General features: G+C 33.6%; 2 protein-coding genes across 5 annotated transcripts in view; one reads left to right on the top strand and one right to left on the bottom strand.

Annotated features, from left to right (window-relative positions):
* Positions 1–5,851: 5,851 nt before the first annotated feature.
* LOC116339871 (perlucin-like) lies at positions 5,852–6,489 on the top strand. Its single transcript, XM_031765947.1, has 3 exons — positions 5,852–5,895; positions 5,959–6,067; positions 6,144–6,489. Exons 2-3 carry the CDS (start codon positions 6,001–6,003, stop codon positions 6,419–6,421), a joined length of 345 nt encoding a protein of 114 aa, XP_031621807.1. The 5' UTR covers positions 5,852–5,895; positions 5,959–6,000; the 3' UTR covers positions 6,422–6,489.
* A 407-nt stretch (positions 6,490–6,896) lies between these two features.
* LOC116339500 (probable Ras GTPase-activating protein) overlaps positions 6,897–22,766 on the bottom strand; it is a 141,023-nt gene continuing 125,153 nt past the window's right edge. For 3 of the 4 annotated variants that reach the window (XM_031765414.1, XM_031765413.1, XM_031765412.1), the window contains 9 exons: positions 12,559–12,676; positions 11,287–12,450; positions 11,038–11,198; positions 10,422–10,949; positions 10,047–10,309; positions 8,735–9,973; positions 8,529–8,655; positions 8,236–8,446; positions 6,897–8,141 (listed from right to left, as the gene is read on the bottom strand). In XM_031765414.1, the coding sequence (XP_031621274.1) occupies positions 7,916–8,141; positions 8,236–8,446; positions 8,529–8,655; positions 8,735–9,973; positions 10,047–10,309; positions 10,422–10,949; positions 11,038–11,198; positions 11,287–12,450; positions 12,559–12,676 (4,037 nt within the window). In that variant the 3' untranslated portion in view covers positions 6,897–7,915. Of the gene's footprint in view, positions 8,142–8,235; positions 8,447–8,528; positions 8,656–8,734; positions 9,974–10,046; positions 10,310–10,421; positions 10,950–11,037; positions 11,199–11,286; positions 12,460–12,558; positions 12,677–22,766 lie in introns of all 4 variants that reach the window. The other variant, XM_031765411.1, reaches the window with a different exon arrangement.

Genomic DNA, 22,766 nt, shown 5'->3' on the forward strand with positions numbered 1-22,766 from the left:
ATTGAATAACAAGTTTATAAAACATTGAATTTGATTTTCACAAACAATTTTCTTTATTTAATGAAAAAAAAAAATCTCTATATCGAAAAATCTACATCGTATACCAAAATGTTCAAATTCTTTAAGGTAAAAAGAGCTTAATAATATAAAATATTAATTAGAATATTTGCCTTCTTTATAACATTAACATTTGATCAAATTTATATACTTTAAATATTCATATATTTTTTTAACAATTTCAATGTCAATAAATGGCATAAAAATCTCATCGTATTTATAAGCCAAAGAAAGATTAAGAATATTGATTATAGTGTAAGATAATAGGGCTATAACACTGGTGCTAAAGGTTCCTTTATATTATTTCAAGCTGAAAGGTGATCATTTGTGTTCACAACCTAATAAAATTGATAACAAACAGTAATAGTATGTAATATTGAAGTATAAGGTCGGAGTGAAATTATGTGAATTTTATTTTAGTAAAATTGAAGAACAAAAAAAGGTTGTCACTTTTCAGAACGGAGTTGTTTCAGCCAATGGTCAAAAGTGAGTACCAAAAATACTGCAGTAATAAAACGAAACAATTATTAGGATTCATAGGTGATGACGAGGGTTCCGAAATAATTAAAAAAACGTAATTTGGTTACCATCTCCAAAATGAAAATGCAACATGCCAAGCCCACCATGCTGTAAATTAGTTCGATCAAAATAATGGAGCTGTAGATTTTTGATGAATGTAAAAGCCAACTGAAAATTATAAAAACAAAATATTTCATTAAATATTGTATAAAATATTGTATAAAATTGGAAATAAAACTTTTAATTAGTCTCTAACGGAAATTTGAAGGTCAATAAGTTTGCAAAGTAGTTCCTTCTTCTCGTTTTCATTTTTATCAGGATCATTCAATATGCGCAGCTTATGTTGAAACATTTCATAAAATGCTTTATGATGAAAGCGCACTGAAACAAACATCAACATAACGAAACCAACGTTATTTTATACCATTAAATGGATGCATGATCCACGTTGTGTATTATTGAAACGAATACAAAAGTGATTCGTCTTCATGTCTTGGGCTTCGTCCAAAGACAAAATTGAAATAAGTAGCAAATTTTTTGCTTATCGTTCCTCTTCCTGATGTATAAAACAGCTATATCCCAGGTATATTCGTAAATTGCGGCTACTTAGTACATTTTGTGCCATTTATTGAAATTTTTAGGAGTTGATTTCAAAGAAAAATTCTCAAAATCTAAAGTGTTTCTCTGATCTTCCCAAAATAAAATGGTAAAATATTGTAGAATTCACTTATTGCTAGTTGTAACTAAAATTTATTTATCGTTGAGAATAAATTCAATAAATGTCCATGTAAATGTCACATAACGAAAATGTACGAATTGGATGGTGGGATATATTTCTAGTCAGTTTTATTGTATGGATATTGATGTATGTATTTAATTAAATATTTAGAACATTGGACAACTAATATTATAGTGTGAATAGTAAATCAATATGAACTTTGTAGATTCGTCAGACTTTTTAGCCAATGAGAAATAGACTGCGTCATGTGCAGACATTGAAAACTTTCCCCGACTCAGCGGATCTAGACCGAACAGGATAATTATAGAGAATAGAATTTTTTGTACATGCAGATCCACGTACATCATTTTAATGACAAATGCATTTGATAGTTGAAACAAATTGAGTGCTCTAACTTTCTACAACTAAAATCGATTTGCATTCACCTACATAGAATTTTTAATAAATAATAATAACGATCTCAAATTGTCCCATTTTTTAAAGAATAATCATCGATGATAGCATACACTGAATGGTTATTTTAAAAATTTGTAATTGTTTTATACGACAGCTTACACCTGGTACGATAATTGTGATATAACATTTTTTTTGTGTTGTTTTCTCTCACTCTCTCCTCTTTCTGTAAATTATCATTACAATTCAGTATTGATTATGATTATTTCAAATATGCACATGTGTAGTTTGATTTTGGTTTCAAGATAAATCCGTTGAAAAATCTAAAAACTGTACAAATTGCAATGGCAATTGCAAAATATGAACGGACGTGTGACAGTGTCATTTCAGCGGTCTTCCGTGTTTTTCATACAAGCCTCCCATGTAGATGGTAAAAAAATGGCGAAAAATGAAAAAAATAATTAAATTTTTTTCCTTCAATTTTCAAATACTACTCAATTTTCTGTATCACCTGGTGAAATCAGAATGAAAAAATCGCATTCTTTATCATCCAAATCACGATCTGGACTTTTTTCACTGTTTGAGTGCTCTATACCGAGTCTCCGAGAGTTTCATATAAACTTGCTATGTGATGCCTATTGAATAGTAAGCGAATACCAATCGTGATTGAATCGATAGGCGTTATTTGGCTATTACAAGGAGAGTTTATATGAAACTCTCGGAGACTGAGTATATTGCACACAACAGTAAAAAAATATAATGCGATCAAGAAGCACACAACAATGAAACTTGTTCAAAAAATATTAAAGACAGAATCTTGAAAAAAGAACATGTGGATTTTTGAATTGTTTCACTCTTTCTTTTAAAGTTTCTATCTTCTATGTGCATATTATTTGAGTCATGATTTTTCTCAGCCATTCAAATATTCTACAAATTTTCATAATTTAACAATAAAATATCAACTTTCTCGACGGAAATCTATACAAATTTCGGACTACGTGTATTCTGTGATAAAATAAATAAAATCACAATCTATTCGATTCAGCATAAGCCAGAGTCAACAAACGGCACTGACAAATATGTTGTCTTCAATTTTTTGAATTTTCATAAATTGGCACTTTTTATTTGCCATTTATTCATCGACGGCAATTTTCGAACTGGACACTTTCTCTACGATCCAAACGCATTACAAATCAATCAATTGATAACGGGCATTCAATCAATTTGTCAGCATTCGTTTCCACATCTTTTGACCGACATCACCAAAGAACCAGTTCAGTTGCCATGGAAGCCATACGAGCACACCAATCACATTCTTCAATTGATTTTCTTCGACATCAATAATTGGCCAGAGAATATCGATGATCTCAAGGAATTGTTCACATTTTATCGCCTCTTTGTTCTTTTTTCATCCATCGAGCATACCGGAAAAATTTGCTTCATATTTTAACTCCAATAATCTAATTCTGCATTTTAATTCGGAAACGGGTTCAATCAACGTTCAATTCATTTCCAAACACAGTAAAATATCTGAAGAAAATCATGGAAAGCAAAAGGAACCTGAAGTGCAAAACAGAAAAGTCATTGAAAATCTCTTTGAACAAAGTGGAATTAATGAGTTTAGAAAGATAAATCTATACAACTTGATATTTAAAAAATATGAAACTGATTGGAAGCTAGTGATAAATAATCGTTTACCAATGATTTGTGAACATAATGAAACAGTACGAAAAACGTATAATACTTACGACGGAGCTGGTTTTATTTTGAATTGGTTATACGTAAATTTAAATGCAACAGCTAATGCCACAAAAAGTTCTCTTGCAACCAAAATCTTTCATTAGAAAAAGGAAAAATTTATCAAAAAGTTTATCCCGAATATCGTAAATTTTACAAGGGACTCACAGAAACATATGAATCCGTTGGAATGGAAAAACTGTAAGGAAAAAAAGTTATTATAAAATTATTATTTGTTTTTGGTTTTTTCCATTTGAAACTTTCAGAAAGGAATTAAATGCTGACATATCCAAGATTCTGCAATTTAGCATGAGCATACTCGACGGATAATCAAATGAACAATATTTCATTCTATCCGTATCGTTTTATAAAATTATTGGTGATTTTTGTCTATGGTTCTGATTTCAAGCGCAAACATTATCGAATTATCAATGATTCAGAGGTGACCATAAGCGGTTCAGTCTTTGCATATTTCTTGTTGGCTGCAATCGTGCTTCGTTATGTACGCCAAAAGAATCGGCTTCGACGTGATAGTTGTATTTCATCATTCATCGATGTTATTATCAGTTTCTTTGCCGGCGGAAATCTGAGCATGAGACATAAACTTGAAAGATTGATCTTTGGAATCTTGCTGATTGGCGCTTTCTTTTTGACAACGTTCTGGTTTCAATTTGGTTTGTTTCCATCGTTTCTTATACGTTAACAAAGAATCGATACATTTGACGAATTAGCTAAAATAAATCCACCAATTTACTCAAACTTTGGACTCAAAGGCAAAGACAAGATCGTTGAGCAAATGCTAAAGTTGGTTTTATTGTTTGGTGTGTCAAATTTTGAATTCAATTCGTTTTTTTTTCTTCCGAAATAAACTTGGATCAAGTGATAAATACAATTACCTTAAAATACCATTAATGAGTTTAATTCTCAATCATAGTGATTCGTTTGCTTATGTGGTTTCAGAGGACTTGTTGAACTATGTTAAGGTGTCAGTAAATGGACATCGTAACTTTGACCTATTACCGGATTCAATTGGTATTTGTTTGAGCTGACTTTTGTCATAAAATTATTAAAGTAATAGATACGAAAATATGTCCTGTTCATTTAATGTAGCAGTTTAATGTAGCATTCCATGGACAGAAGTTTTCTATAATTAATTTAAATTTGCAATATTTTGATCATTTTAGGTAACGTATATTACCAATTCTATGTTAAAACAGATATTGAACATATTCCTGAACCAGTGATACGCAAAGTTAACGAAGCATCTATTTCAATGTCGGAATATGGTTTTGTTGAATTTTACTCGTCTTTTTCGGCTTTCATTTCGGAATTTCGATTGAAGCAATTTTTCGGCAATGAAGTTGATGACGATTATACTTTGACTGTGGATCACCTAAAGATTCCGATAATAATCTATTTGGTGCTTACGGGATTTGCTTTGATTATTTTTGTAATTGAAATAATTGTTCACAAGGTGAAAAATGTCAAATTTTGGTGGCTACCAGAGACGAACTAATTAAATCGTCATTAAATCCGAAAAAAATTTCTCATCATTTAGTACATTATTTTTTGATCCGATGAATACTATGTTTATTGGTCAGACATAAATTGATTTTTAATGACACCCGAAATTTACCCCAGATTTTACCTGAACTGAACTCTACTCAAGAGTCCAAATTACACACGGATATCACCCTTTAGTGGGCATAGTAGTGAGTGAAATAAAAGCTAAAATAAGGCTCAAAGTATAGCATGATTTGACTTCCTGAAATGATGATTTTAACACACAAATTGTTCCTTGGGCATGCAATATTTTTTTCTTTTAAACACCACAATCTCTCTCCTTTTTGGGTATGAATGCTTTTGAATATATAATTACAAAATAAAATGTCGAATCTCAAATGTTACTGATTAAATGTGTAGCTGAATGTCTGCTCACGCCCATACGAGAGAGCAGGAATTGAGATTTCTTAATTCATTTTTATCCACAGCGATAGAAATATTATTAAATAAAAAATGATAAACTCGTCTAAAATTTCATTCTACTAATCAGTTAGTTTATAAATATGTATATCATTACATCACAAAATTATCACAAGTTCATTTAGAACATTGAACGCAAATTGTGCCTTTCATTTATTAAATCAAATATACAATTCGATAAAAAAGCAGGGTGAAGTCGATTCATCTTAAAAAAATTTTGGCTTTAAATCCAATAATTGATATCAGTTGAATTGTTTAAATGAAGATGAAGTCAAGCATAATACCAATTATTTTAGTGTTTTTATTGATATGTATGTGTGTGAGAAAACAAAATTTTGAAATAAAAAAAAAATTCAGTTTATTATTTGTTTTTCTTCCTTAATTTTGTTATAGCATTGATTTGTAGTCAAATGTTCTATCCCAAGCATAAAGTCATCAAAAAATATCATTTCATAACCACATTCAAGGTAAACTGTGAATTTTATAAAGTTAACAATAAAGAGTATATTGAATACATAATTTACATCCAGGCAAATTGGCATAAATCTTTCTATCATTGCCGCTCCATTGGAATGAATCTAGTTAGTATATCGTCGAAAGCAGATAGCGATCAAATCACACAGCAAATCAAAGACCAAGGTAATTCTTGAAGTTACACTCATACTGTGCGAAGAAAAACGGAATGACTTGGGGTATACACTTATTTTTGTTAAAGGTCATGAAGGAAGTGCATTTTGGACATCGGGAACAAAATTGGGTGACAATATAACGTGGTTATGGATGGGTAACGGTAGACCAGTCAGTTTTACTAATTGGGCACCTGGGCAGCCGGACAATCTCAATCACTATACTGAGAGTTGCATAAACATCTTTAGCAATGACATGGTCTGGGGTCCAAATACGGCTCAAAAATGGAACGATATTCGTTGTAGCCGTGAATTGAATATTATTTGTGAAGAAAGTTTGATTGAATATGAATACTGTTCCACTTAAATTACCTGAAAAATTGGACAAAAGACAAAAAACCAATTGTACAAACGACAAAATATGACAAAATTAAAATAGACAATTTAATCATTTTTTCTTCAGATATAATCGGGGATAATATTTGTATTGTCCAGATGCACTCATAGTCATTTTGAAATGGAAAAATGCATCTCAATGAATTGAATTGAGGACAACTTACCTATTTTTTTAATATACATGTCTATTGACTATATAGTATATACGTATCTGAAAATTGAATAAAATTGGAATGAAACGCAATTTGTTTAATTATTCATTGGGTCATATTGAGTTGAATTTTGCATTTTATTTGCATCCAAATGAGTGTGTAAAAGGTGCGAGCAATGGTTTACATTTAAATTGGTTAAGAAGAAATTAGCAATATTCAGAACATACAATTATATGTATTCTCTAGAGATTTGTGGAGTCTGAATGAGTTTTGACTATAACATTCATTTTATAGTTTCTAATTTCTAAAGGGTTTGTTTGTTTATAGTACATTGTTTAAATAGATTCTTAAGTTTTAAACACATAAAATCTACGTAGATATTCAATTGTGTTCATACATGTTTGAGAAGAAATGTGTAAATTTGTATACATTTCTTCCTTTGCAAAAATTCAGCTACGAATCGAACTGATTTCGTTTTTTTTTTTTTTTTTTTCTCTTAAAACCAAAAAAAAAATCATTGTCAATAAATTGTTTTTATACAAAATTCAATTAATTCGAATAATTTCTAAATCAAAGGTAGAATTTCTAATTGTACAAAAAAGTAGTTAAATGAAAGCGAAATGGAGAAAAACCTAGACGAAATAAATATACAGAACATAAAATTTGTGTTTTTCATTCTTTAAAATTAAAATAATACGAATTTCTGATTATTTTTTTACTATTTTGTAGTATTTTTTATGTTTGATTTTGAGTTTGGGCTATGATTTATTTGCCATTTTATTTAAAATCATCATCGGAGAACTTGATTATGGATATACGATCTATTTGAATCTATTATATTTTTGGATAGTTTTCTTGCTTAAAATTAGTAGATAGATAATGGTGACTGGATGATGAACATGAAGGTGTACGGATAATGGAAGGGAAATCAAAATAAAAGAAATGCATTTTAATGTTACAATTTTTTTTAAATGTTTCATTTGTTTTTATTTTCTTTAAATTGTAAAATATCGTTGTCAAAATAGAGAAGAACGTTGGGAACATTAGTGATACACTTTGTTTTGATGATTTTGGTGAATTGTTGTTGTTTGCTTTTTGGATAGGGATGCGAAAATAATGAACTTATAAATGTAATGCTGGGGTTTGTGCTGTGCCACTGTGATTAAACACACAAACACAATATTTTGGTTTTCTTTTTCAAATCATCTTTTGAAACAAAAAAGATGTCTTTTTCGTACATATATATTGAGCAATAGTTTTGTTGTTGTTTATTTATTTCGTTTGAATATTGTTCCAAACGGAATTTGAATTGCTTAGCAATGTGCCGAATGATTTGGATTAATAGTCGATGAATTCGGTGATTGATTCACCGTTTCGTATCGTTGTCGTAGACTACTTAATGCGCTGAGCAATCGATTGTTGGCTGCATCTAGAGCGGCAATTTGTTGTCCTTGCGCTTCGATAACGCGTTGCTTATGGGTCAATGCAACAGACATTTTCATCTGCTCTTGTCGTAATTCCTTTTCCATGGAAATCAATCTGTGAGGGTGTGATCACAATTGCATTGAACATTTTGTCGTATATTCGCGGTAATAATTTATTTATAGAATTGAGAAAAAAAGAGTTCACTCACTTTGTAATAATGTTTCGCATTTTGATGTCACTATGCGGTTGCATTGCATGATGTTCATCATTCGAGTCACGGCCACCAATGTCACTACCATCTTCCGTACGATGAGTCCGAAGGGCATCTAACGATGATTGAAGTCGTTGAATTTCTCGTTCACATTGTTCAATTGTTCGCGGGATACGACGCGTTCGTTTACCGTCACTTCTAATGAGTTCTGCAAATACGAATCGATAAATAACTTTGATGTTTCTATGTGAATTTCAATAAAAAAAGAGAGAGTAAAATTAATAACAAACCTTCACCCTCCGATGAGCTATCTGATCCAGAGTGTGGAGAATCAAGGCTTGTTCGTCTCTGGAAGCGATGATGATGATTGATATGATTGTGATGTGCCAATGGTTCAATTGGATCTTCGCGTTTGTACTGTAATTTGAAAGAAAAATTAAATTGTAAAAAAATCTTTGTCTTTTTTTTTCAATTTTCAATACAAAAATAGACAAACCTGCATCATTGGATTTGTACGTGGCATTCGATTATTGCTTCCGGTCAATCGTTTTACAATTGAACTGTTGCCATTCAATGTACTGCTGCCGCAATCATCGTTCAACGAATGTTCTTTGTCACTGCTACTCGTTAGCGTGCCATTTAGGTTGCTAATCAATCCGGCGACCGTGTTACCATTTGAATCGTCAAGTGCATTCGATTGACTAAGCCTTTCATCACTGCTCGACGGTGTTAGCGACGACGATTGTTGTGAAACTCTTGAATGAATTTGACTATAGTGTTGTCTTCGTCCACCTTTACTATTTGTCGAACCAACATTATTGTTAATTGCAATTGTTGTACCATTCGTCCCATTAATGCCGATCGCATTTTGCAATTGGTAAAGTGGGTTTTTAAATGCTAGCGCACTGCCATTCATCATATTTGCATTGTTATTGTTTCCATTTACATATTTTTGATATTTTGCCGTTGATGAAATGTGTTGGCCGAGACCTCGTCGCGTTTTTATGCTGTTGCTTGGAAAATCAATTGGATTCGACACATTCACACCGCTCGCCAAATCGACTGGACTTGTTGAACTTTGTGATTGTGTTGTAATACTTTGATAGCCCGAACTGCAGTGTCCAATGGATGTGCTGCTTCCAACTTTGGCTGTCTTAATTTCGTCACCATTGCTCGTTGCCTGTTCATCGGCATACTTTAACAAATCGTCCAAGTCTTCTAGTTTCATTGGCATATTTGAATTATGATTGGTTGTTCGAGCTGAAACAGCATGCAATGGATGCGGTGGATCATGTGGTATACCCAAATCCAAATTGAATTTACCATTAACATGTCCCAATTGACTGCCACCCCGGTCACTCAATAAACTCAATTGTGAACCCCGGTCACTCAATTGTGAACCGTTCCGTTGCATCATGTGTGTATTATTGTTATGATTTTGTGATTTCAACAATGGTGTTGGACTCTTTCGTACAAAAGCCGACGATGTATCCAAACCGATTTGAATGAGATTCGAATTCTTTGACGGTGACGTCGTTTCAATGTGAATGCCATTATTGGTGCCGGTAACTGGTAGAATGTTATTGTTGCGTGGCAACGTATTTGCACGCAACGATGGACTACGTCGACCATTCAAAGCAACACCATTCGATTGGTAATAGTGTGATGTAGTGTTAAAATTACGCGGTGTTGATGCACTCGATTCCAAATAAACATTACTCTTGTACTGTTGATGCTGAAATCAATGACAAATACATTAAATACCGTTGTAATCCGATTGCAAACGAAATGTTCAAGTTCTTAATTACCTGTTGTTTTTGCTGTTGCTGTAAGTACGCATAGCGTTCAGGGCTGGGTGCATGATTTTTGTGATGATGATGATGTACGGTAGTGGACAATAAATGATTTTGATAGTTATTTGGATTGGACATCGACGATATGCTCGAAGTTGAATGTGAATGTTGAATTGGATTCGAATAGATGCTGCTTTGGCTCCGATTGATAACGGTGCCATCTTGATTATGATTTAACAATGGTGACACCGTCGGATCATTGTATCGGAAAATATTTTCTGAAAATGAATAATTTTTGTTAATTATTGGCACTTGTAAATTTAAACGTTTCTATCGTTTTCTTTCTTTCTCTGAATTACATGAAATTATATTCATGATTTGATATCTTACTTTCCAATGAGCTCGGCGTAAGTACACCTCGCATAATGCCACGTTCTCCGTTGCCCAATGGCTTGATTATTGTGTTCGATGTAATATTGTGACCACTTTCCGATCGAGACAATGTGTGATGACCATTTGATTGGCCATTCTCCGATAGATTGGTTTGCGAAAGACCGAAACTGTTGGACAGTTTGGCCCTTGTAATTTCACCCAAAATGCCCTGCAATTCGACCAACTCATTTTGACGTGGCAACGGTAATTTCGGAATATTTTCCGACAACAAGTGGTGTAAAATGGCCAATTGTTTGCCTTCATCTATGTAACCGGGCCAGTCAAGTATCGTATCAACGGGTGGTTGTGTTGATCGTGTTGAAATTTGATGCAAAAACTCTTTCATGCGCGGAGCCTCTTGTTCAAGGAAATCGTTCAGGAATTCCATAAAGTCTTCTTTACCTTGGAATCGCGTAAAATTGGCCAATGTTTGTAATGTTTTTGCAACCAACGTTAAATTTCGCGTTGCTCGTTGCGATGGAAGTTCTATAAAATATCAAGAAAAATTGTTATTTATTTGCTTTTCAATGTTTTGAATTTTGAATATCTCTCTGTTTTAAAATCAGACATTTACCATTCTTAATGTTGAATAAACTTGGTGACAGAATTGCTGGGCACAAAAATCGCAAAAAGATTGATGCGCTAATCAAATTGTCAGCCATATCTTCTCGGTTTAATTCGATCAATCGTTCTCTGAATGTGGCAAAGCATTCGCGTAATTGCGGTGGAAAGTTCCTATTAATATCGAGTGACAATTAGTAATAATTCAATTTAATTGCTTCTGTATTTTGAAAATGTGAATTAAAAACGATCGATCACTTACCTATGCGACTCGGCAATGCTGTTCCATGTATTTTTAACGGCATTGCGTAGAGCTTGCTGTTGTCTCGATAATGAACCGTGTGCTTTTAATGGATCCACTTCAAAATCTTTTTCCGACGTAATAATTTCGGTGATTGGACCAGACAATGTATCCTGTAAATATTGTTCGCCGGTCAATTTCAAAAATGCTTCCATACTTTTGGTGGCCAATGAGTTTCCACGGAACGTTAACCGTTGATCGTCCACCCGAAGTAAATCTAATGCCACAACATCAGTTAAAAACGGTCCAGCCAAACCGTGTGCCTGCATCAACAATACCAACGCTTGTCCAATGTCTTCTTTTGGTTTAACCAAAATAACCGGCTCTAATATTTCGCACACTTTCTTATAGTTTTCTTTTAAGTATTGCAAAAATTCCGAATAAATTTCAATGGGCAAAATGTCAATGCTTTGGAAACGGCATTTTATCCGTAATGTTGGTATTGGTTCTTTGGTCGAGTTACGACTAAAACTATCGTGCTTCTCTGATACAATTGGATACCAATCTTCGGTAAATTCACGCGTTGTTTTTGTCACATCATGTATCGGAATTTTAACCGATCCAACCAGAATGTGTTTGTCACGTTTTTTCTTTTTGTCACCCTCACGATATACATTCACTGTAATCACATTGATGTCGGGTATATCGGGAAAATCAAAATATTCACCCCAAAACAAAAGATCGGTCTTTTGTTTTACGCTCGTTCTACCGTACAGTGTTTTATCCAAATTTATTTCGCAGAAATAGCGTTTTTTCGGTGTAATTGCTTTGGCTTCTTGAATCCACATTTTAAGTGAATTATCGGTGTGTCGCTGATGCTCAGCATTTGGTGCAATCGATTTGCGTAAACTGTATATCCATAAATCACGTTCTTGTCGTGATCCACAACTGTAGTATCGTTCACCGCGTGGTCCACCGCGCACTTGAAAACAATGCCGTCGACCAAGAACGGATTGATGAACGGGCGCAACACCAACGGCACCCGTACATGACAAATCAATCGTTGACATTACGGCATGACTCGATAACAACGATTCATGTGATCGTGAACCACGCAAACCGCCCGGTCCTCGCTTTGATCGCTCCAATTTTGTCACAGATTTTGTTCGTTTCAATGGATTCGATCTGAAAGAACTAAATAATATCGAATTAAATTCTTTTTTTTTAGAAAACAACATTTCCTTGATGGCTTTGTTATTAAACAGCGAAGGGAAAAAAGAAAAAACAACCTACCGTTTTGAGAAAAAATTTGTGAATCGTGATGTGGACTGTTGTTCAGGCGGATTCTTTTGGCCCAATATCGGCGTTGATGGAGCCGAACCACGGCGACATGCCTTTTCATATGATGTGTCTGATGAAGAAAAAAAATAATAGAAGAAATCAATTAGTTTAAATGTAATTTTAGAGGTTTAGATGTATTTAAGCAAATGGCAGTGGTGAAGTCATTAGTCATCGGTCATTATCATTTTAAATAGACATGTCATATTTTTTCATATTCTCTTCCCTCGTTTTCTATTTACTTCTGCTTATCGTTATACTATTTTCATTGTCAGAAATCCATAACAAAAGTGCATTGACTCCAGCTCAATGTGTTCTTTGAATTGTGCGATCATTTATGATTTGGTTTGTTTTTTTTTTCTTCGATGTGATTGATGGCTACCGAACGGTTTCTTTTTCATTTCGGCGCATTTTAATCAATTTTTTTCCTTCTTCGTCGCAAAGACGAAATGAACGAGAAATCCAAAATGGTCAAACAATCGTGACTCGAATGTTTATCGATGAATTTCGGCCTAACATTGTAATGAATATTCATTTCAATGAAACTCGCAAAGCATTTTTTATCATAGACTATCGTATTTTGGTATCGTTTCAGTATCCCAAAAAAAACACAGTTTAATTTCAATTTGATTGCTAAATGTACTCTCGAAAAAAATCATAACGTTTTGCATTGATTATTTGAGTTAAAATTGAATTTGAATTTCGTTTGATATTCCAAATGTCAAAATAAAGTTGTGTGGCAATCGAAAAGGGCAACCATTCACAAATCGACAACTTAATTGTTAAAACGGCGCCAAATTTTGCATGCGTAGCGTACACGCGATTGCATAACAAAACCATAAATTAAGAATGAACGACAGCAAGAGAGAAATAACTTTAACGTTACACTATTCAATTCCATGCAAAATGTGAATGCAAGCAAACACACACACTCGTTTTTTTTTTCACGACAAATTCCACGATAATAACAATCAACGAATGAGGTTTTTTTCACTTGGCATTCTCTAACAAAAAAAATTTCAATTATTTTATTTAGTTTCATTATTTACGGTCGGTTTTTGTGGTCGGTGATTGCTGTGAACGAGCGAGTGAGCGAGCGGACACGGTTTTACTGCATCTTTTGTTCACAAACCTAAATCACATCATAAATAATATCAAATGCATTTACTCTATGAGAGTGTGTTTGCGGCTCGGTTGAAAAAAAAAGACAACGGTAGTAAAACATACTAGTTAAGTTGCATGAGTACTCGATTGTGACTGAATTCAATGTATGTACACACAAATATCGTTTACTCGGTCGCATACATTTGAGCATATAAACCGAGTAATCACTCGAAATCGATCATTCGCTTTTCTCTGTTTTGCTCCATCTCTCGCCTCTCTCTTTCTATTAATGGAATGTTTTAATGCATTTTGATATAGATTGAAACGGTTCTTTCGATGGATTTTCATTGGTTCGTTAGTAAATAAAAGGAGACGTAAAACACCATTGAAATCAAACTCCGGCCAATGAACCACAAATCCAATCGTTTCATTTAAGTTTTATGGTGACGGATAGTGTGTGCGTTTGTGAGTACTTCATTAATGTCTCGAGAGATGGTTTTTACCATTTTGACACTTGGTTTTGAATTGATTCTATTTTGTTTTGCTTTTTTTAATGGTGGCGTTCTCTCAATCTCTCACGCTAGTCTATTGAAATTAGAGGTATAATGATTTTACACTCTTGAAATTTATAGCAGGCAATTAGAATGATTGTAAATGACTAAAATTTCATTTCAAAATGGTCATTTGAATGTCACAGATGTTTGTTTGTTATAAAAACTTAAATTTGAAAGCTCATTTTTGTTGCTCAAGGACTGTTTATCGTTTTGCATGTTTCGTTTACGAAAAAAAAATTGTGATAATCAAAAAGTGATGGAATCGAGAGGTCATTCAAACAAAAGCTCGCGTATGTATGTGTGCTTCTGATGTGCACTTCAAAATTCTTCGTGCAAATTCCAAAGAGGTGAATTGACAAACGAGTTTGTTCACGGGTCTCGATATGAATCATTGTCCATCGATTTACTTTCGCTTATTTCTGTCATTTTTTTCTGTACCATTGATAATGAAGTGTTTTGAATGAAATGCTGAGGTACCTGCGGCTGTGCATTTATTATGACTTATGGATTGCAAACAGCAACAACAACAATAACATGATGACCACACTGATGAGTGTCTGCTGACGACAACAACACCAAAATGTTGGGTCTTTGTTCGTTCGATTGTTCTGCAGAATCTGTTGAACGATGTGTGTGGTCTTCGGTTTTTCTTCATCAAATTATTCTGAACATCCCAATATTCTTATCATCATCAAATTCCCTTGATCGACAACATTTCCTTGAATCTCTTTTATTCATTTTCATATATTTCTCTGAAGTGAAACGAGTCATAAAATTATAAAACGTTTTTAAATCGATTTCAACGGATTCCATAGAATAGAGACACAGACGACGAACAACAGGTACACGATATAAAAAAAATTAATAAAAATGAAAATTGTTGAAAGTAATTCAATATATTGAGGTGGAACGGAGACACAAATTCGAAATGCTTTCGACGAATCATTTTTTTATTCAATTTATACGCATTTTTTTAATGAAGCGACGTTTGTTCCTCATAATCGTATGAGTGATACGCTTTGGAATGTATGTTATGGATACAATTTATTTAGTTTAATGTTTCTTGATTTCAAATTAAGAACCGATCACTCTGGATTACACCATAAAATTCGATTGATTGCCGTCATTTTCAGTCGATGGTTAGCTCCACACTTAATGGTTTTTCAAGATCTCATAAATTCAATCAAGTTTTCATCACTCTAGTCTCTCTATTCCTTATACTAACTGTAGCGATATTGAGATTAAAAAAAAACGTATTTTGTTGGCCTAATTCGAATCATTCAAAACAACAAATTGAAGCATTCTTTGCACAAACTTCAGAACATTTGGGATTGCCGAAGAATGCGATTACAATGGAACAACAACAATTTTAAATCGAAAAAAAATGTACGAAAATATTTCGCCTTTTCTCTCTCTCTATCTCTCCCGAGGTGAATTTTGCCTCATCTCACGCATTATTCACATGTCGAAAAAAAATGTGTGTGTATATTCGAAGCGATGAATGAGGCAACTGAAGAGATACACGACTAAAAAAACAACGGCAAAGAATTTTGTTTACGTTTTGACTGTGTTCACGCTCGTGCTTTTAATATTTAGTATGTTCATTCTGTTTCGGAGCAATTTAGCCTTCTCTCAACACTGGCCGTGTGAGAAATTACTTAGTGGAAACGAATTCTATAGTAATAATTTTTTGCGTTTTTCGATTCGATTTCGTTTAGCCAATACCATGACTTTTGAATTCAAACAAATAGAATGAACATAATTAAATGAAAACAAAATCCAAAGCGCGATCCATGCTGAATGTAAAATTGTACACAAAATATGGATTAAATTTGTTGTACGTGTACGGATTGAAATATGCCGTGCAGAAATGAATTGAACTCTCAGATCAAATAATAATAAATAAAAGAAGAGTGTACACACACACACAAACGCAGACACCATTAGTTTAAGAAGATTCATCATTATTAAGCAACTATCGTTCTTGCAAAGAAGGCACGCATACATTTGTGAATGTTCTCTTTGATTTGAGAACTCTATAGAATTGCGATTACAATCGGAGGCCCGTTCAAGACCGTTTACATACAGACAGACACAGAGAGAGAGAGAGAGAGAGAGAGAGAGAGAGAGAGAGAGAGAGAGAGAGAAGAATTCGATGGGAGCGCACGAGAATTGCGACCTGAGAAATGAACGTTGTTGCTTCTTTGATTCACAAAACGAACGAGAAAAATTGTAAACAAAGCAATTATGTCCGTCGAAAGAATAGCTTCTCGTCGATCCTTCGAAATCAACGACAACAAAATGAAAAAAAATAATAATAATGAGAACGCGAGTGGGGGAAAGAGAAGGTTAAATGGAAAGAACTCTGACTGAAATTGCGATGATTTTGATGTACGTAGAGCTGTTTTTGGTGTTCATGTTGTGTACATTGAATTATTCGTTCTTGTTTTCTTCGCTTCTCTATTTTGTGTTATAATAAACTGGGTAATTATTCAGCCACGATAAAAATCTAGCAAGAGACAACGTCGACAATGAGCGAAGCGAACAGTAAAAATTGAATAAAAGGATCAAATGAACTGAACGCATTTATTTTGTGTTGTGTCAGTGTCGAAAGTGAAGAAGCGTAAGAAAAAAAAAAATATTCGAGAGAAAAAAGCAAGAAGGTGCCTACGAGGGAAAAATATCACGCTGTTAACTGGATTGAAAGCATTTTCGAATCTGACATATCCTTTGCTTTGAATTGGACATCAGCACGCATGAATAACGCGCGCGTACTTTAGTTCAATATATATACTTGGGGCAATCGCAATAACAGCAGAAGAAACAAAAACATGCAACGCAATAATAATGATTCAGTACGGTTTTGATCATTCCAAACGACCATCACAATTCAATTCAATGGAAAAAATATCATTCTTGATCGGGCGAAGGGAACCGGTTTAAATTATTCTGGATGCTTCTTCTTTTTTTATTCCCTTCTTTATCACGCTCTCTGTTTTCTTTCGTTTTTTTTCACGATACCTTCGTTAGGCACGCATGCGTGTGCGTGCGCAAAAATAAATAAGAACGATGGACTTAACCCGCATTTTAAACAATCCGAAATTATTTATCTTTCTATCTGTTTGTATTCTCTTTTTTTACACTCTGATTGCACAACCGTCACCGTAGATGGAAAATGGCACAAAACACAACAAAGTCACACTCAGAGTTTATTAGAAATATTGATTGGATTGCGACTACAGACGATTACAAATGATCGAACATTTTTCTTCAATCTCTAATTAATGAAAAAAAGACACAGTGTGTTTATGAGAGAAGAGCGACCTCTAGTCGCATCACATTAGTGTTTACAAATCGATTTTTTTTTAATGAAACACACACAGAGAGAAGAGAGTTGTACTGTCTGCTTCATCCCACGAGAGAGTCGAACATATTTGAATAAAATTTTATGTCACGATATTAGGTGTTTGGATTTAATTAACTGTTTCGTCTAAATTGCACTGACCAAGGTCGTGTGCATTATCTGAGGCGAATTTATCACAATCAGATGTACGTTTCCATTCAATTCACTCAGCTCAATACAAATGCAATGCTGTACACTTGTTCATTTTGGATTTGCACACTAAAACTAATATCGGATACGATAACCTTGACAAATCGCATGAAATCATAGCGAGAATGAAAACCGCAAAACCGAATCAAAAATGCCAATTAAATCTCACCTTTGGTTGTATTTGATCTATCACCATTCGCTAATCTACTCAATATCGTATTTAAAATATAATCACAAACACTTAGCATTTTTGGATAAATCTCAAAATCCCATCAATCGGATTCAAATACTTATAAATTAATTTTTTTTTATCAAGTCACATTGTAACTTTTAGCACAGTTTGAATCATTCAACTGTGAATCACACAATTTTTTTTAATAAATTTTTCATCTTTATTGTGTGTGCATATTTTATTTGGGTTGTCAGCACGCGCGCACTTAAATTCGTTTTTGACGTTGTCAAAATGAAACGCAAAATTTTAAATTTTGACAATTTAATACTGGACCTATTTCATCTGTGACTCCATTACAACTGAATCGGGCACCGTTTGTGTGTGTGGCAATATGCCGACAACGAAACAAAATGAAATGTGGCGAGAATTGTGTATATATAAAAACAGTTTTTTTTTTCGTTGAAAATAGCAAATTATGTAAACAACACAACGGCGAAGACAGAAAAAATAGCAACAGCAGTAGAATTAAAATGTATTGTGATGATTCATATACATAGAGCGGCATGATGTCTTATTTGCTTGTGCTCAAATGCGGCTTTTATATCGATACAAAAATTCAGTGTCAGTATTGCGGTGCGACGATTGTGTTGGTGAGGTATTGTTTTTGCAACTGAAAATGTGTGTATATGGCTTCGTGATTTCATTCAAAACAGACTTAGCCGTGCGTAAAAGAGACGAACGGATTCATTTTGAACGAAAGAAAAGAGTAAAAAAGTAGCAAATGATCTGATGAACACATGCCAAACCAAATGGATTTATCGTATATGTCATTTCAAGCAACAAAAATAAGGAAAGATAGAGAAACAATGGCAATACGGTTTTTGGACAACAAGTAATTATTCTCTTGATGAGCAATACGAAAGAGACGAGTATGCAAATTGCACGGGATGAAAATGACGTGAATATTATTTCTGTTCTGATCTATAGTCGTTTTTTTGTAGTATACTGTCTTTTCCGTTCTTGAACAAAGGCGAGGGCTAAGGGTTTACTCGAACGTAAATTGCCAAAAGGAACATGGTTTATTCGCCTCATTTGACATGACGTGCATTTACTGTACAAAAATTACCGTTACTGTCTGTGTCTATTGTTGTCTGCTGGAGTTCCAGGTACCTCATTTCACCCATTCGACATGCCGAATTATTTTCAACGAAATAAGTCTTGTGTACAATCATTTTATTGTTGTTAGTCGACTTTAATAACTCGTTCAAAAAAAACTTCAGATAAACAAAAATATTATTTAACGCATTTTGATTTATTTTCGATTTATGTTTATTTGAAGTTCTTACATCTCGATCCAAACAAAACGAAATGTTTCTATCGTAGTATTTGCTCGTCGAACAACATTTTGACCTATTTGCACTCAAAGGTCTTGTCTTGTAAGCCGACAAAGATCGAATTGTTTTTGGTCGGTTGATGTTCTTAAAACAACATTTCTTCATTTTTACCTGAACACAAATGTGTATATTCAAATTTATCCATTTATATAAAACAAATCCATTAATCTAATAATCGTTGTTTTCTTTTCTTTTATCGTTAGAAGATAAAGAAAACAATTGTTAAATGCTCAGACACATTTGAAGAAAATGATGAACACTTCCAATTGTTTATTTCGTTAATCGTCTTTCGTTGTCGATTTGTGTGTTGAAGTGCAACGAAATAAAAAAACAACAACGTTGCATTTCGATCTTATCAGTTTTCTTTCATGATGTTAAAAGACGGCGTTTTGAGAAATTAGGCCAATTTGCGATCGATTTCGATAAACACTAACTGTGAGCGGCTAAGTCGAAATTCGTGACTTGAAAATGACTTTGTTTTACTTATCGCCGAGACCTATGCACCGATACACATACATTTGCTTTCATATAGGATTGAAACTATTCTCTCTTTTTTTTTGAAAATTTACATGAAAAAAGCATGCACCAAATTTTTCTTTCAGTCTGATTTTTATAGGAGCGTGCATTATTCAGAAAATACATTCGAATTCGTTTTACTTGACCCAATTTCATGGTAATTGTCCTGAAATTGCCTGCCACATACATTATTCTGGAATCAAATTCTTATTAAATCATTCATGTTTTTGATGAACAAACAACAGCAAAAAGAAAAAAATTAGAAACGATTCAGGCAAAAATTCTTTTGTCGTATTTCATTCTTCTATTTCTTGAAATCCTATCTATTCGTATTTTAGCATGTGTTTTTTATATCGTATTTTGTCAGCAACAATGGAGTGTTAAACAAAAAAAAAAAGCTGGAGAAATACACAGCAGAATACTATTAAAATGCGAAGTGTCTTACACACATATGTACGCCGTTAATATAGATAGAATAGTGAATTTGTGAATAGAAGAGAAAAAAAACAACGTTTAAGCATATATCGAGCGTATTAATTCTTTCGTATTCTTAATTTCCATCATTCTTTATAAGATTACTGCTTGAAGTACAAAATGTGTCTATTGTGGCGCAGAATGATTTTTGTGTAGAAGAATTTTTATATACATTGTTGCCGATACAATAATGCGCATACTGTATTCTATGGTTGAAGAACGACGAAAACGAAACCGAAGAAAATTCAATGTGAATTATCGGCCATGGATAATAAGATGTGAAGAAGAAAAAAAAAACAACATCACAAGAATGTGCCAACGAAACATATCTTTTTCCACTTTCGTTGCAATTTCAGACATTCCAGAGTCGTCATATTGTGAAGTTGATCCAAGTGTTGATCATTATTTCACGATAAAAACGATCCCAACTTGCGTTTTCTTTATACAGAGAAGAAAAACATATTTATATATAATCTATGTTTGCTGACTTGATCAAAATGATTTGCGTCAAATTACAATGCACACTTCCGTCCTTTTTCGCCTCATTCAACGCAATTATACATTTTCATTTAGCATCATGTGCATTATCATTGCTGCTGAGACATCGTTCACAAAACAATAATTCCAAATCAAACTATCTATTCTTTAAAAAATATTCGAAAGTAGAAATCAATGAATAAATAATATGTATTTTATTCAAACTGTGAACGCGATTTGTGTGTTCAAAAGAAAGTGTATCGCCCATCGAGAGACGAGCGCTGTGTGTTTGTGTCGAAAATTGTCAGTAAAATCGGTCGTTTCAATCAGGCTGGAATTTTGATGCACTCCCCATGCAATTACGGCCATTTTCAATTTTCAAAAACATATGCACACACACACACACATCAGCAGACAGATACACACGTTTATGCCGAAGGCGATCGTTTATTTTATGATAATTTCCAAGTTCACATTAAATTATGGAGCAATTTACCGCCTCCTCGATCCTTGGCTTCTTCATTCGCCCGGCAATTTGAAGGAACGTCAATGAGGTTGAACGAATAATAACATACACACATATTTAAATCACCAAGTAATCACAGCGGCGTCCAATCATAAACAATAAATTATCGGATTGAAAGCACGCGTATAATAGATAGATACGAATTTTCAAAAAAGGAAAATAAACCGTAAACAATGCGGCAAAAGAAATGTGTATCTTATGAATGGAAGACATAGAGACTTTGGATAATATCGGAGTGTGCATTGCACCATGGTGTTAAACTCTTTAGAAATTCCAATTTTGTAATTTCTTTTGCCGTTGTGCACAGCATTAGCATTGCGCGTGATAACTGTATTCGCATGGACTTTCAATCTAATCAATAGTGCATACATTATAATTTCCATAAATAGGTGTATGACGCCTTAATGACAATCAATGCGGAACTGTTGATAATAATTGAGAAACAGAAAATGTGCACATATTTTTTTTTCTCTTCGTTGTATTTTCCATAAGTGTTTGATCCGTTATGTTGTTGAGCACGACAACAATTACAATTGTCTGCTACTACTTTGCCGTGTGCTAAATTCGAGAGCAAAAAAAACTGATCTCATGATTGTCGATCGATCACTGTTTTGAATATAATCTAATTAGCGGATTACAGCTTCGATATCTGTAGATAATTTGACATTTCAACGCCATTGGCAAGATAAAAAGAAAACCGAATACGTATTGGTTAATTCGATAGAATTTCCATTAATTTTAAAGTAGCCAATTTTGTTTCGCTAGCAAATTATCGTCAATTTTCTTCGCCGCATGGAAAAAATGATTTTTCTCATCGAATTAGTGGATTTCATCAGCTAAATAACCCAAATTTAGAAAGAGGGAAAAAAATCGACGGCGATTTATAGAACAGCATACCATTGTTCATACGATAATGAGTACTGTTTCGATGATGCAATCGAGTACACAACGTATCCGAAGAGAGAGAGAGAGAGTAGAGGCTGAAAAATTCATTACAGAAAAATCAAGCTAATGAAGAACAATACCCACTGAGATTTTCTTGTGTTATGGTCGTTGTTGACCTGATTCCTGATTTCTGAGGCTGTAGTTTTCATCGTAACTAGTTGTTTGTTAATGACACTCTGTGAGTGTGCTCGTCAGTCGTATAAATACAATTTCGTTTGTTGCGCAATATGCTCGCACTCATTCTTCTTTGCCATCATTTTCAAAACATTTGAACCATAGTGAACAATGGATACAAGAAATGCACAGCACAAATCCAATGAAAGGCAAAACTAAATTTTCGACTCGTTCAAATATGTATATGGATTAAGAACATAGAACGTTTTTAGCATATCACTAAGAAACGTGTGATGCAGTTGAGCACGACGCTTAAAGGGTTTCCGTTGTCGCG

This window comes from Contarinia nasturtii, unplaced genomic scaffold, assembly GCF_009176525.2.
Source record: "Contarinia nasturtii isolate CC-2019 unplaced genomic scaffold, AAFC_CNas_1.1 Cnas_scaffold_533, whole genome shotgun sequence".
In the NCBI taxonomy this organism is placed as follows: domain Eukaryota; kingdom Metazoa; phylum Arthropoda; class Insecta; order Diptera; family Cecidomyiidae; genus Contarinia; species Contarinia nasturtii.